The following is a 12,452-nucleotide window of genomic DNA, read 5'->3' as shown; positions in this document are numbered from 1 at the left end:
CTCGCCCCTCCCATGTTTCACATGGACATGAAGATATAGTCACTCAGAGGATTTGTTTAAAAAATCTCTCTCTCTAAACCTGGTGACTTTTAAGGTGTCAAAAAATCTTTTCTAAAAGGACTCCAAGATCATAAACACGTTTTATTCAACATAAAATCATAACTAAAATATATAGTACCAATTAGATTATAGAGACATTGTATACAAAGACCCACATATAATGCACCAAGCCTTCATCCACCAGAAATATTGATATAGTCTGCAGCTTTTGAGTTTCCAAAGTTTGATGGTAATCACAAGTGGCGTTACGGTTTCTTTTTTTTTTTTATAGTTTTTATTCATTTTAAAATGTCAAAACAGTACAAAGGTATAATGTCAGTAGTATTATAAATCAGGTCACGTCAGCCAAATAGACTGTATACAATAACATGAGTACAAATGCTTTAGCCCCAATAAGAGGACTCGCATTACAGAGGCATCCAAAAACCTGTAAAAGAGACATGATATCATAACCCAGGTAAAAAGAATTAAACAACAGAAAACAGAAAGACAAGATAAAAAGGAAGAGTAGCTAAACGTGTTTTAAACTTCCTATAGGGTAAAAGCCATACATGAAGATTCAGAAAAGACACATAACATTATGCATGTCTTAAATATTCTCAAGATCGGCTATTTTTATAGACCTTCCAAGGATTTCAGCATTTATGGAATTTTGCAAGGTTACCATCTCTATTTGCCATGAGTTGTTCATACCCAAAGATCTCATCCAAATGTCTAATGACCTCTCCTACATTAGGAGCTAAGACTAGTTTCCAATTTCTAAAAAAACAGCAAACGAGCAGCAAATAATATATGCATGACTATGGGCCTAAGTGCCTGTAGGAATTCCTCCATATACAAACTCAGGATTGCCTGCTCTGTTTTAATCTTTATGTAGAAGCCCTTGACTTTGGAAATCAGGCGTTATACCCTGTTTCTTTAGCTACAAAGATCTAGGCAAGACCAAACCATATGAGTATGGGTACCCACCTGATCACATCCTCTCCAACAAAGATTGGATCCTGATCCCCAAAATTTTGCAATCAATTAGATGTAAGATACCACCTAAGGCAGTGGTAGGCAACCTTGGCCCTCCAGTTGTTTTGAAACTACAAGTCCCATCAGAAATTGCAAGGCCCTAACAATCACAGGCATGACTCCTAGAGGCAGAGGCATGATGGGATTTGTAGTTTCACCACAGCTGGAGGGCCAAGGTTGCCCACCCTTGACCTATGGTGTATCTTTTGAGCCATTTCGGAATGGGCAGAACACTTTGAAAAGATGTAGTTGTTTTTAATAGCTTTCTGCCATTGTTGATCTGTAGGAGATATCCTAGGTTCCATTTCCCACTTACGTATGGGGCAGTCTTGAAAAAAGTGAGTTTAGGATGCAGCAGATTGTAAAAAAGAATGATCCCTTTACGTTTAATTGTTGGGGAAGTCCAAAAGGACCTGATCTTCTCTGGTGAAGTTAGTTGTAATTATGGAATGTCGTTGAAAGTAAGATGTCAACCTTGTGTGTAGAAAGAAGTCAGAGTGTGTGGGAGAAAAATTGTGAGTCTCTCAAATAAGACCAGTTTCCCATCTCCAAAAACATCACAAATCATCGAAATCCCTTTTTGTTGCCATTTACATCTGGTATTAGAAATTTGTACTGTGTCTAACGAGATAGGAACTGTTACTTGTCTGCTTGACTTACCACCCCACTATAGTTGTCTTTTGATGCATTTCTCAGACGCTAGTCTGACTCTGCTTCATTAGAAACATAAGGAAATACTGTGCATATATAATGGCAAGTGTCAACATGTATATGTCTCAAGGCTAACTGTAGGAGATAATAGATGCAGCACTCTAAGCCAATGCCATACAAACCTTAGTAATTTATAGGAATATGAAAGAATGCCTTACTGTAAAATAGCGGTTAAGCCAAAAAATAGTATAATCTCTTTATTGCAGGGGTATCAAGACAGGGGGCCAATCCACATCCACTCTTAAACTTGGGAATCCAAACCAATATGATACCAAATATGTGGAATCAAGGTACTGAATCACATCTACTAGAACATTTCTGGTAGAAGTGAATTATAGACCTTGAAGCCTATATTAGACATTTAAGCATATATTAGCCTTTAGTGGTTAGCACTCTCGCCTAGCAGTAAAAAGGGTCGCTGGTTTGAATCCCAACCAAGACACTACCTGCCTGGAGATCAGGGTAAATGGCCAATCACAGCAGCCCTTTACCATGTGATTAGCTGTATCCAATCACAGTGTAAAAAGGATTAGTTATTGTCAGACCTCTACTCACACTGACAGCATGTGAGGAGAGCAGGTAATCGGCAATCTACATTGATAATCAGTGCCCTCCCGTCAGTGCCGCCTATCACTGCAAACTCATCAGTGAAGGAGAAAAATTACTTATTTACAAAATTTTCTATCAGTGAATATATATATATTGTGGTGTAGTGGGTAGCACTTTCACCTAGCAGTAAGAAGGGTCGCTGGTTCGAATCCCAACCACAACATTACCTTCCTGGAGTTTGCATGTTCTCCCTGTAGCTGCATGGGTTTCCTCCATGTACTCCGGTTTCCTCCCACACTCCAAAGACATGCTGGTATGTTATTGGCTTCTGTCCAAAACTGGCCCCAGTATATGAATGGGGACCTTGGATTGTGGGCACCTTGAGGGTAGGGAATGATGTGAGTGTGCAATGTACAGGGATAGGGACAATTGTAGACACTCACTCAGGTTGAATAGGATGGACTGGTGTCTTTATTCAACCTTACTAACTATGTAACTATGTGGCCTAGCCATAAATCCAGCCCTTCTCTTAAATATGTTCATGGTTTGTACACACCAGTACTGTTGATATGATTTTTTATCACCAAAGTACACTGTATGGTCAAACATATGTAAACACCCTCCACATTATTGAGTTCTTGTGCTTTCAGAAAGGCTTATGATAATTCTACAACATGTACACTTTCAATCTTGTGGCAACAATTTTGGGAAGGCCTTTTTCTGTTACAGCATGACTGTGCCCATGTGCATAGGGCTAGGAGATAGTTCAAAGAGTTTGATGTGGAAGAACTCAAATTCCTTCACATCAAGCTCAAGGCTCAGTAGGGTTGAGCCCTAACTCCAACCCTATAAAACACCTTTGGGTTAAATTGGGAAACTGACTGCATAATTACATAGTTAGTCAGGTTAAAACAAAACAGTCCATTGAGTTCAACAATAGAAAAATGAATAAATAAATATCATATACAGAACCCTAGACCCTAATTGATCCAGAGGAAGAAGAGCCCCTATAAAGCATGGTACAGTTTGCTACAACAAGGGAAAACAATTAATTCCTGACTCCATAAGGCAATTGGATATTCTCTGGATCAACAATCTTTGGTGTTATTACCATAAAGGTAGTAGCCAGTTATATTCTGTGCATTTAGAAACACATTCAGTATTTATTTATTTTTTGACAACCTACGGAGCTGCTTTAAACTAGCTCCTAAGAAAGTCTATTCCACATTCACACAGCTTGTTACTATATGATTCTCACAGATTCATGGATAAATAAATACATTTTTTTGTGAACTGGTTCCCAAAATTGAAACTGGACATTACAGATGAGATCTTACTAGGTAAATGGTGTCTACAGATAAACTGAAATGGGGTGTTTTAAAAACATCTAATGCATGTTAACACATAACAGTGCAATTCATAATAATGCACACATTCTGATATGAACAAAGCCTTGGTGTTAAAAAGCGCAAGATTCCTGCAGGTTTATGATTGTCAATCAACCCAAATGGCTACCATTTCTTTGTGTTTTCCCTTCATATTGAAAGGAAGCCATCTGTTTCCAGGAGTATCATAAATTATAGTTGATTAAATCTGTGTAACTCTCCTTTACACATATGAAGATTTCCCCTTACTTTATGTTCCTCTGAAAACTCCAAAAAGTAGCATTTTGCCGTGACCATGACCAATAGTGAAGGTAGCTCATACACATCATCAGGCACATGTGCACTATGCCTGATGTTATTTTAAAGAAAGGTTCTTGGCAGCTTTTGACAAAGTAGCCATTGTGATATAAAAAGTCGGGTTTACACTGCTCCTCTACTTTCTGATCCTCAAAAGCTCTCCCAGGATGGTTATGATAATAATGCAAAGGTATGCAGCCAAGGATAGTTTTAAGGCTCCAGGTAATTATGCAAAGGTCTTACCTGATAGATTAGCCTAATTACAATTTGATAGTTTTGCCAATTTAGTTTTGGTTGTAGACAACATCAATTATCCACAGTTCTGTTTCCAGAAGAAATAAAGAACTATTCCTGTTTCATTTAGTAAGAGAAACATTAACCAGCCAGAATCAATCTTTCACTGTTCTAACTTTAAAATGGTTGTAAAGTCTAAACATTTTTCACCTTAATGCATTCCTTGCAGTAAAGTAAAAAATGTTGATCCAGCTCTGTGCACGTCTGCAGGTCTTCTCTCCCCTCACTTCCGGGTCTCGTTGGCTTTACTGGAGCACTGGGAGCCTTTGGCTCTCAATGCTGTCAATCAAAGCCAGTGACAAGAGAACAGGGGGCAGGCAGAGTCCAGCTGTCTTCGCCGAGTGCCCCCCATGGCTAGAGTGGAGGGGCCAGGAGCTCCACTGGGGGACCTGAAAAGAGGAGGTTCCTGGCTGCTCTGTGCAATTCCATTGCACAGAGTTGGTAAATTTAGACATGTTTGTTATTTAAAAAAAATAAAAATGTACCTTTTACAGTCGCTTTAATATAGTAATAAAATCTGAGTTGCTGCTTTGGATACAGTACTGTGCTTGGATTATCATCACTGCTTTTTGCATTGCTTAATGGGCATTTGGCTTACACACTCCCAACATTTTCTTATATGGGAACGAGGGAAACCTATTAGAAAAAGTATGTAGACATAAGACACACCCCTTGCCTCGCCCCCTTAAAGGAGAATTATAACAAAAAAAAGAATTCGTTAATAATACAAGTGCTTTCTTTTACCACTACTAGTCCTTTATACTGGCTTTTGAAATTTACAAATGCAGCAATTTATAAATCGGATAAAAGGTTTAGCACTTTTTGAAAGATGAAAAGTGCATTTTATGTACAACTATATGGATCAGACCAAAATGAGGGAGAAATGAGGATGAAAGATGGACAGAGGGACTTTGTTCCAAATCGGGGACAGTCCCTTGAAATCAGGGACAATTGGGAGCTATGGGCTTATCCTCAATGGGTCCCAATCCCCTTCCCTGAAATAATGTCAACACAAAGGCTTAGCTATCTCTGCTCTGCTGAAATCTTTTCTGGGTGGCCTGTCTGGTTCCACACAGCATTATTTTTCAAAGTTATCTCAGTCTAGCCCTGCACCACCTGCATATGTGTGCTGCGAACTGCATTTATTCCACCAGAGGGCTGGCTGCCTGGACAGACATAGTAGCGAATTGCATTTACCTATTAGTGCCGGTTCACACAGGAGCAACTTGTCAGGCGACTTAGCCACCTGACAAGTCGCGCTCCGTTCTGTACTATGGAACCGTTCTAATAGGAGCGAATCAATTCGCTTCGACTTAGAAAAAGGTTCCTGTACTATTTTTGGGGTGACTTCAGGCGACTTGCATTGACTTCTATACAGAAGTCGTTTTGCAAGTCGCTACTGAAGTCGTGTGCAGGTCACGTCTGTGAGTCGCGCTGCAAGTTGTGTCGCCCTTTTGTGAACTGGCACTTAAAGTTCCCCAGTTTTCCAGCTCCTGGGGTGCTGTATCAGGTATGTGAACACAAATACAGTCACCTCTATGTACCTGTTCTGAAGATCTTCTTCTGGATTTATTCTTATGCCAAGGTCACCTAATAAAGTTACATTAAACATTTAAAAAAAGTATTTTCATACCCTTTGCTGCTCTTGCTTTTAGACATATCTGCAATACTTATGGGAATTTACGTTTGCTTCGCAATCAAAAATGCTTTTAAAACGTTTGACACCCTGCACACACAACAGTGTGTAATCTGATTTTCTGCCCCTCTGTCAGACACAATATATCTCAAACTCTCTTGGTATACATTTAAACAGACATACTACAGACATCCTGTACATTATTATCAAATTAATAAACTCTGCCCAGTCTTCCCGTTGACCTCGGACTATCAGTTAAAGAGATTCCAGTTAGGTATTTTAAATGTATTGATTTACCTGTCACTTGTACACTATAGCATGAGTGCTGATAATAAAATAAACTGAATAGATGGATAGATCTGAACAGATATAAAAAAAAATCTTTGTTTTGTTGTTTCAGCTCCATGGTGCCATGTATGGAAGCGGAATCTATCTTAGCCCTTTAGCAAGCATATCGTTTGGCTACTCAGGTAGTCTTCTTTTGTTCCCATCTTTGAATCTCGACTCTTCATTAGAGCATATGAATTAGGGGTTGTTGTGAAATACTGCTTTTTTTAAATGCACTGCTGTTTAAATTTAAAGGTTAAGTAAGGCAATTTTTACATTGTTCCAGATTGGACCGATGTAAGTATGTACATGCCATACCTGTGGGATCCCTGTGGAAGCTGGAAATCATCATAGTAGGTGCCAATACTACAGTGATTTAGACCAGCTTTCAGGTTTCATGCCGAATGGTTGCCCTGCTGAATTGTGAACACAAGAGATGACTCGCTCAGCACGGTCACCATTCTCTCCATCCATGCAAAGCCTATTCTTATTGGACAAGGTGGAGAGGCGGTGGTAGTGACATCATGGACGTTATCTCATCCAGAGAATACTTTGCATTCATTATGAAAATGCAATGTGTTCTCTGAATGCCACCTGTACTGAGCGGGAAACCTCCTGTGTTCAGTAAGTAGTAGGGTAGCCACTTGCTACCGAGTCTAGTGGCAATCACTGTATTAGTGGTACCTACCTCCTGTGTTCACAGTGTCGCAGGACAGCCACTGGCCTCAGGACCCAGAAGCTAGTTGATATCACTGGAGTAGTAATGCCTACTACAGTGATTTCCAGCTCCCTCCAGGATCCCACAGCTATGGCACATATATAATGACAATGTAATAATTGCCAGAACTAAACTCAACTTTAAATGCATGCATTTGTGCATGAAACGCAGGAAGAGGCTGCATTTCACATGCTTGCATATACATTTGTTTTCTCCAAGGAAATGCAAAGCAGGTCAAACATTGCCTTGGAACTACTGTATCCTGTACACTACACCATTGACATAAATGGGAATCTGCTGACGTGTGTTTCAAACATACAGTGGGGAAAATAATTATTTGATCTCCTACAGATTTTGTACATTTGACTTACAAAGAAATGATAGGCCTATAATTGTTTTAATATCAACCAAAAATCCAGAAAACAAAATACAATACAAATGAATGAAGTAGCAGTTCAGTGAGTAAAAAAGGTATTTGATCTCCTACCAACCAACAATAATTCTGGCTCCCACAGACTGGCTACAGTATGTGCTTGTGTGGTACACAGATTAGTCCTGTCAATTTAAGAACAATGACAACTCATTATGTGTATAAAAGACACCTGTCCAAAGAATCTTTTTCTTCCATTCAAACCTCTCCATCATGGGCAAGGCCAAAGAGCTGTCAAAGGATGTCAGGGACAAGATTGTAGACCTGCACAAGGCTGGAATGGGCTACAAGACCATCAGCAAGAAGCTCAGTGAGAAGGAGACAATTGTTGGAGATATTATTCGCAAATCAAAGAAATACAAAATAACCATCAAACGCCCTCGGTCTGGAGCTCCATGCAAGATTTCAACTCATGGGGTGAGGATGATCATGAGAAAAGTGAGGGATCAGCCTGGAATTACATGGGAGTAGCTTGTGAATGATCTCAAGGCACTTGGAACCACAGTCACCAAACTATTGATAACACAATATGCCACCATAGATTGAAATCCTACAGCACCCGCAAGTTCCCTCTCCTCAAGAAAGGCACATGTGCAGGCCTGTCTAAAGTTTGCCAATGAACATCTAAATGATTCAGAGAAGGATTTGGAGAAAGTGCTGTGATCAGATGAGACCAAAATTTAGCTCTTTGGCATTAACTTGACTTGCCATGTTTGGAGGAAAAAAATGCGGACTATGACCCTCAGAAAACCATCTCTACAAAGCACGGAGGTAGAAACATTATGCTTTGGGCTATTTCTCTGCTAAAGGTACAGGCTGACTTTTCCGCCTTGAAGGGCCAATGGACGGAGCCAGGTATTGTAAAATCTTGGATGAGAACCTTCTTCCCTCAGTCAGATCACTGAAGATGGGTCGTGGATGGGTCTTCCAGCATGAAAATTACCCAAAACATTCCACCAAGGTTTGGCTTAAGAAGAAGCACATTAAGGTAATGGAGTGACCTAGTCAGTCTCCAAACCTTAATCCTATAGAACAATTGGAGTTGCCAACCAAACAGCTAAGGGATCTTAAGGATTTAGAGAAGATCTGTAAACAAGAGTGGACCAATATCCCTCCTGAGATGTGTGCAAACCTGGTAACCAACTACAAGAAAAGTCTTACCTCTGTGCTTGCCAACAAGGGTTTCTCAACCAAGTACTAAGCCATGCTTTGCTTGGGGATCAAATACTTATTTTACTCACTGATATGCAACTCAATTTATAACATTTTTATCTGATTTTTTTTCTGGATTTTTAGTTGATATTCTATCTCTATCATATATTACCTATAGTAAAATAAATAAAAATTATAGACCCTTAATTTCTTACAAAATCTGATCAAATAATTATTTTTCCACTGTATGTGAAACAAATTCTACGTGATCCCTTACACAGAGAAAACCTTGTGTTATTTTACAGCGAAAGTCTACACACAACGAAAAGGTCACACTTTAAAGGCACCAGCATACAAAGAATTAATAAAAAAAAATGTTTGTTAATCATATGCAGAGAAAATATGTTTCCATTAGAACATATTAAAAAGGCTTGTGATGAAACATGTATTCTAAAAGGATTGCTTAAACCTCCATTTATATACTACTTCATACGCATCCCACTCGCTAGTTGCTGTATATACATCAAATACATTCATTTGCCAAGACAAATACATCCACTTTACGGGATGCTATACAGTATATGCCATATTGTAGGGCTGAGTATGCGGTAGGATGGAGATGACAATGTTTTTCTCAGACTGCAAAGTCAGTTTCATCAGGAAGAAATGGAGATATATGTATTCTTTTTTTTTTATTATTGTATTTTTTCTTGAAGATTTGTTGGAATACAAATAAAGCGCATTATGCACATTAAAGTCAGAGAAATCAAACGCGAGAAAAACACAGGAGAAACTACTGAAAAGGCTATAGCCAATGACAGTTGAGTTTCAGCAGCGTGTACACCTGGAATATAGACCTAGGAAGTATTAAGCAGTGGGATGCATTATGTAACCGGGTCTGGAAAGAGATAGGGAGGGTGGGTGGTGACAGGAGGACATGGAGCTGTATGTGGGGTCCAAGCGAGATTCAGTGAGGAGAACCATACTCAGAATGATCCCACAGATCCCAGATCTTGTCAAACCTGTCAACAGCATCCTCTACTATGGTTGTCATGTGCTGCTTTCTACATATGTCAGCAATAGCTTGTAGAAACTGAGCTTGGGTTGGGGGGTAGGAGATAACCAACACAGTGGAACGACCCTCTTAGCAGTTAGTAAAATATAGGGACCAGGGAATGGGAGACCCAGGAGAAGATGTAGTGTATCTAGTGAAAGAGGAGACTCAAAAATTGGCTGGAGCAAAGACACCACCATGGACCAGAAAGGTACAATTAACCCGCATTGCCAAAAGATATGGTAGTGTTTTCCTCTAGTTTTATCACATCTCCAACAAAGGGGGAAGAGAGAGGGTTCAAAACGATGTAATACCTCGGGGGTCCTGTGCCAAAAGAATAACACTTTAAATGCTGTTTCTCTCTGCGCCACATATCTGCATAATTTGAAAGTTGAAGTCCATATTTTAGCCCACTGGCCCAGCCCAATTGGCTAAGTATAGGGATGAGTACGATGATGTCATTTATACACCCAGGTACCTGAGAGAGTAGGTTCAACAACGATAAGGCTATGAGTTTTGAAGTGATAAAAGGTCTGCAGGCGGTATATGTAGGAGTAGAGCTTCTGTTTTAGATTTGGTCATTTTGTATCCAGATAGAGAGCTAAACTGGTCTAGGAGAGCATGCAGGGATGGGAGAGAAATATGCAGGCTGGTAAGAGTCAGAAGTACATAGTTCGCAAATAGAGATAGCTTATATTCCCTATGATGCATGGGGACCCCTCGGATGTTATTATGGGATCTTATTGCTTCTGCCAGGGGCTCTATGCATAGGAGGAAAAGAAGTAGGGAAAGAGGACAACCCTGTCTAGTGCCATTAGACATTGGGAAGGGTCGGGACATAAAAGAAGCTATTTGGACCTGCAATGAGGGATTGGTGTAGAGAGTATTTAAGGCCAAAAATAAAAATAAAAGTCCAAAAAAAGGACCAAAAGGAATATCGCTGCATATTAACAAGAAGGCCGGTACGGCCTAAAAAATACAAAAAGTACAAACATCAGGTGTAGGCCTGAGAGGCATCCATGTCTCAGGATTCATTGGCTACAGCCAGAGGACATGTGGGGGAGCAAAGTGGTCTCCAACAAGGGGAAAACATGACGCTCCGCTGTGATGCTCCACAGCTAGCATTTTCAAACCTGGAACTCGTCAGAATTTTGTAGAGATTAGAAATTAGAAAGAACAAAAACAGTTCAGAGCACCTCCATGGGTAAAAAAGGATGGTGAAACAATCCCCTGAAGGGGACAATGGGGAGTTGGATTCCCATGTGGGAAGAAAAAAACAGAAAGAATGACACACAACTGATCAAGTAGGTAGCCTGGTACGTTGAGAGCACTGAGGTGTGGTGTCGGCCCTCGATCCCCTTCCTCCGGTGTCCAGAACTTAGAAGGAGCCGGTAGAGGGCGTAGGGTGGCAGATGAGAGCTGACCATCTTCTGCAGGCAATGGTGGAAGGCACAAGCTCTTGAGAAAGGTATCCCCTTCTTGCAGGTCACAAAGAACATGTTGGATCCTATCCTTAGTGACATTGAGGCGAAAAGGGAAGCCCCAATAATAGCGGATCTTGTGTAGTTGAAGGTGAGAGGTGAAGGGCCGTAGTGAACCGTGTTTGGCCAGGGTGATTAGGGAGAGGTCACTGAATAGTTGTATTTTGTAGAGATATAATTATTCTATCACGAAAACTAAAAATATAATGTATGCAAAAAAGATATATTGATTTACATGTTGGTATTTTATGAATTCTTCAGTTCAGCCTTAAAACATAATTTGCATATAAATGTACTTTTTCTAAACAGGGATGAACAAGAAGCAGCAGAAAGTGTCAGCCAAGGACGACCCACCATCAGGCAGTAAAAGCAGTAGTACAACACAGGTATCATCTAACTAACATGGCCCAGTGCCTAAAGGGGTACTGAATTATTCGGAGTAGAATGGGGTAAAGTGAGTATGATGTGATATTATCATTGTGTTCTAAAGTCCCATGTCACTTCTGCTGGATGCAGCCATCCTTTAACTTTCTGTATGTATACTGTAGTACTCCTTCCAAGCAGTTTAGCCATTAGTATGGCAAATACTTTTTTTAAAGTGTGTATGTCTGGGCAAAAAGACATACAAATCATATTCAGTACATTACTACAATATAATATAACTGGGTACTAACCTTTATAGGTAAAGTTGATCCAGGGAAAATCCGATTGCCTCAGGAAGGAATTTTTTCCCCTGTTGTAGCAAATTGGATCCTGCTTTGCTGGGGTTTCTCGCCTTCTTCTGGATCAACTGTGGGTGAAGGATTGTGTATATGGGATTGTATTTATTTTTATTTTTTGATTGAACTAAATGGATTTGTGACTTTTTTTCAACCTGACTAACTATGTGACTATGCAATACATGCAAAGTTCTCTGTTTTGCAGAAAAATACATTTATCCTGCCATAAACCCAGTGAACTCCTAATATCATGTAATATCCTGTAGTGGGCTTACAATATTGCTTCTGCAGCACTGAAATCTGCTGGGCTAAAGAACACCTGCCCTACACTCTCTAGTGTTTTCAGCTAACTACAGGAAGTTAGTGCTCGCTGCATTTCTGGTAGGATTGACAAGTATTTTTCTGCACTTGCAGCGCTTTTAAAGTGACAAAACATAGGGAAATGGGCATGTATAGCAGGGATGTACTAAGCATGTTTCTTTCTATTTTCTTTCTATTTTGACCAGACATATAGCCCTATTTATAAAAAAAAAAGTCAGTGTGACTGTCTCAAACATTTTCTAAACTGTAACAAATAATCCCATATTTTACCTAATACATTAGTGTCCTATGATCATTATTG

General features: G+C 39.8%; 1 protein-coding gene across 3 annotated transcripts in view; it reads left to right on the top strand.

The window, feature by feature from the left end:
* The window catches only part of PARP8 (poly(ADP-ribose) polymerase family member 8), a 452,966-nt gene that overhangs the window by 425,156 nt on the left and 15,358 nt on the right, over positions 1–12,452 (top strand). For 2 of the 3 annotated variants that reach the window (XM_077462768.1, XM_077462766.1), the window contains exons 22-23: positions 6,350–6,422; positions 11,421–11,497. In XM_077462768.1, coding sequence (XP_077318894.1) covers positions 6,350–6,422; positions 11,421–11,497 — 150 coding nt within the window. The remainder of the gene's footprint in view (positions 1–6,349; positions 6,423–11,420; positions 11,498–12,452) is intronic. The other variant, XM_077462767.1, reaches the window with a different exon arrangement.

The sequence above is a fragment of the Lithobates pipiens genome, unplaced genomic scaffold, assembly GCF_037356315.1.
Source record: "Lithobates pipiens isolate NorthernLeopardFrog02 unplaced genomic scaffold, aLitPip1_a1.2 Scaffold_3, whole genome shotgun sequence".
Classification (NCBI taxonomy): domain Eukaryota; kingdom Metazoa; phylum Chordata; class Amphibia; order Anura; family Ranidae; genus Lithobates; species Lithobates pipiens.
Note: the sequence above shows the minus strand (reverse complement) of the source record. Positions and strands in the feature narration are given on the sequence as shown.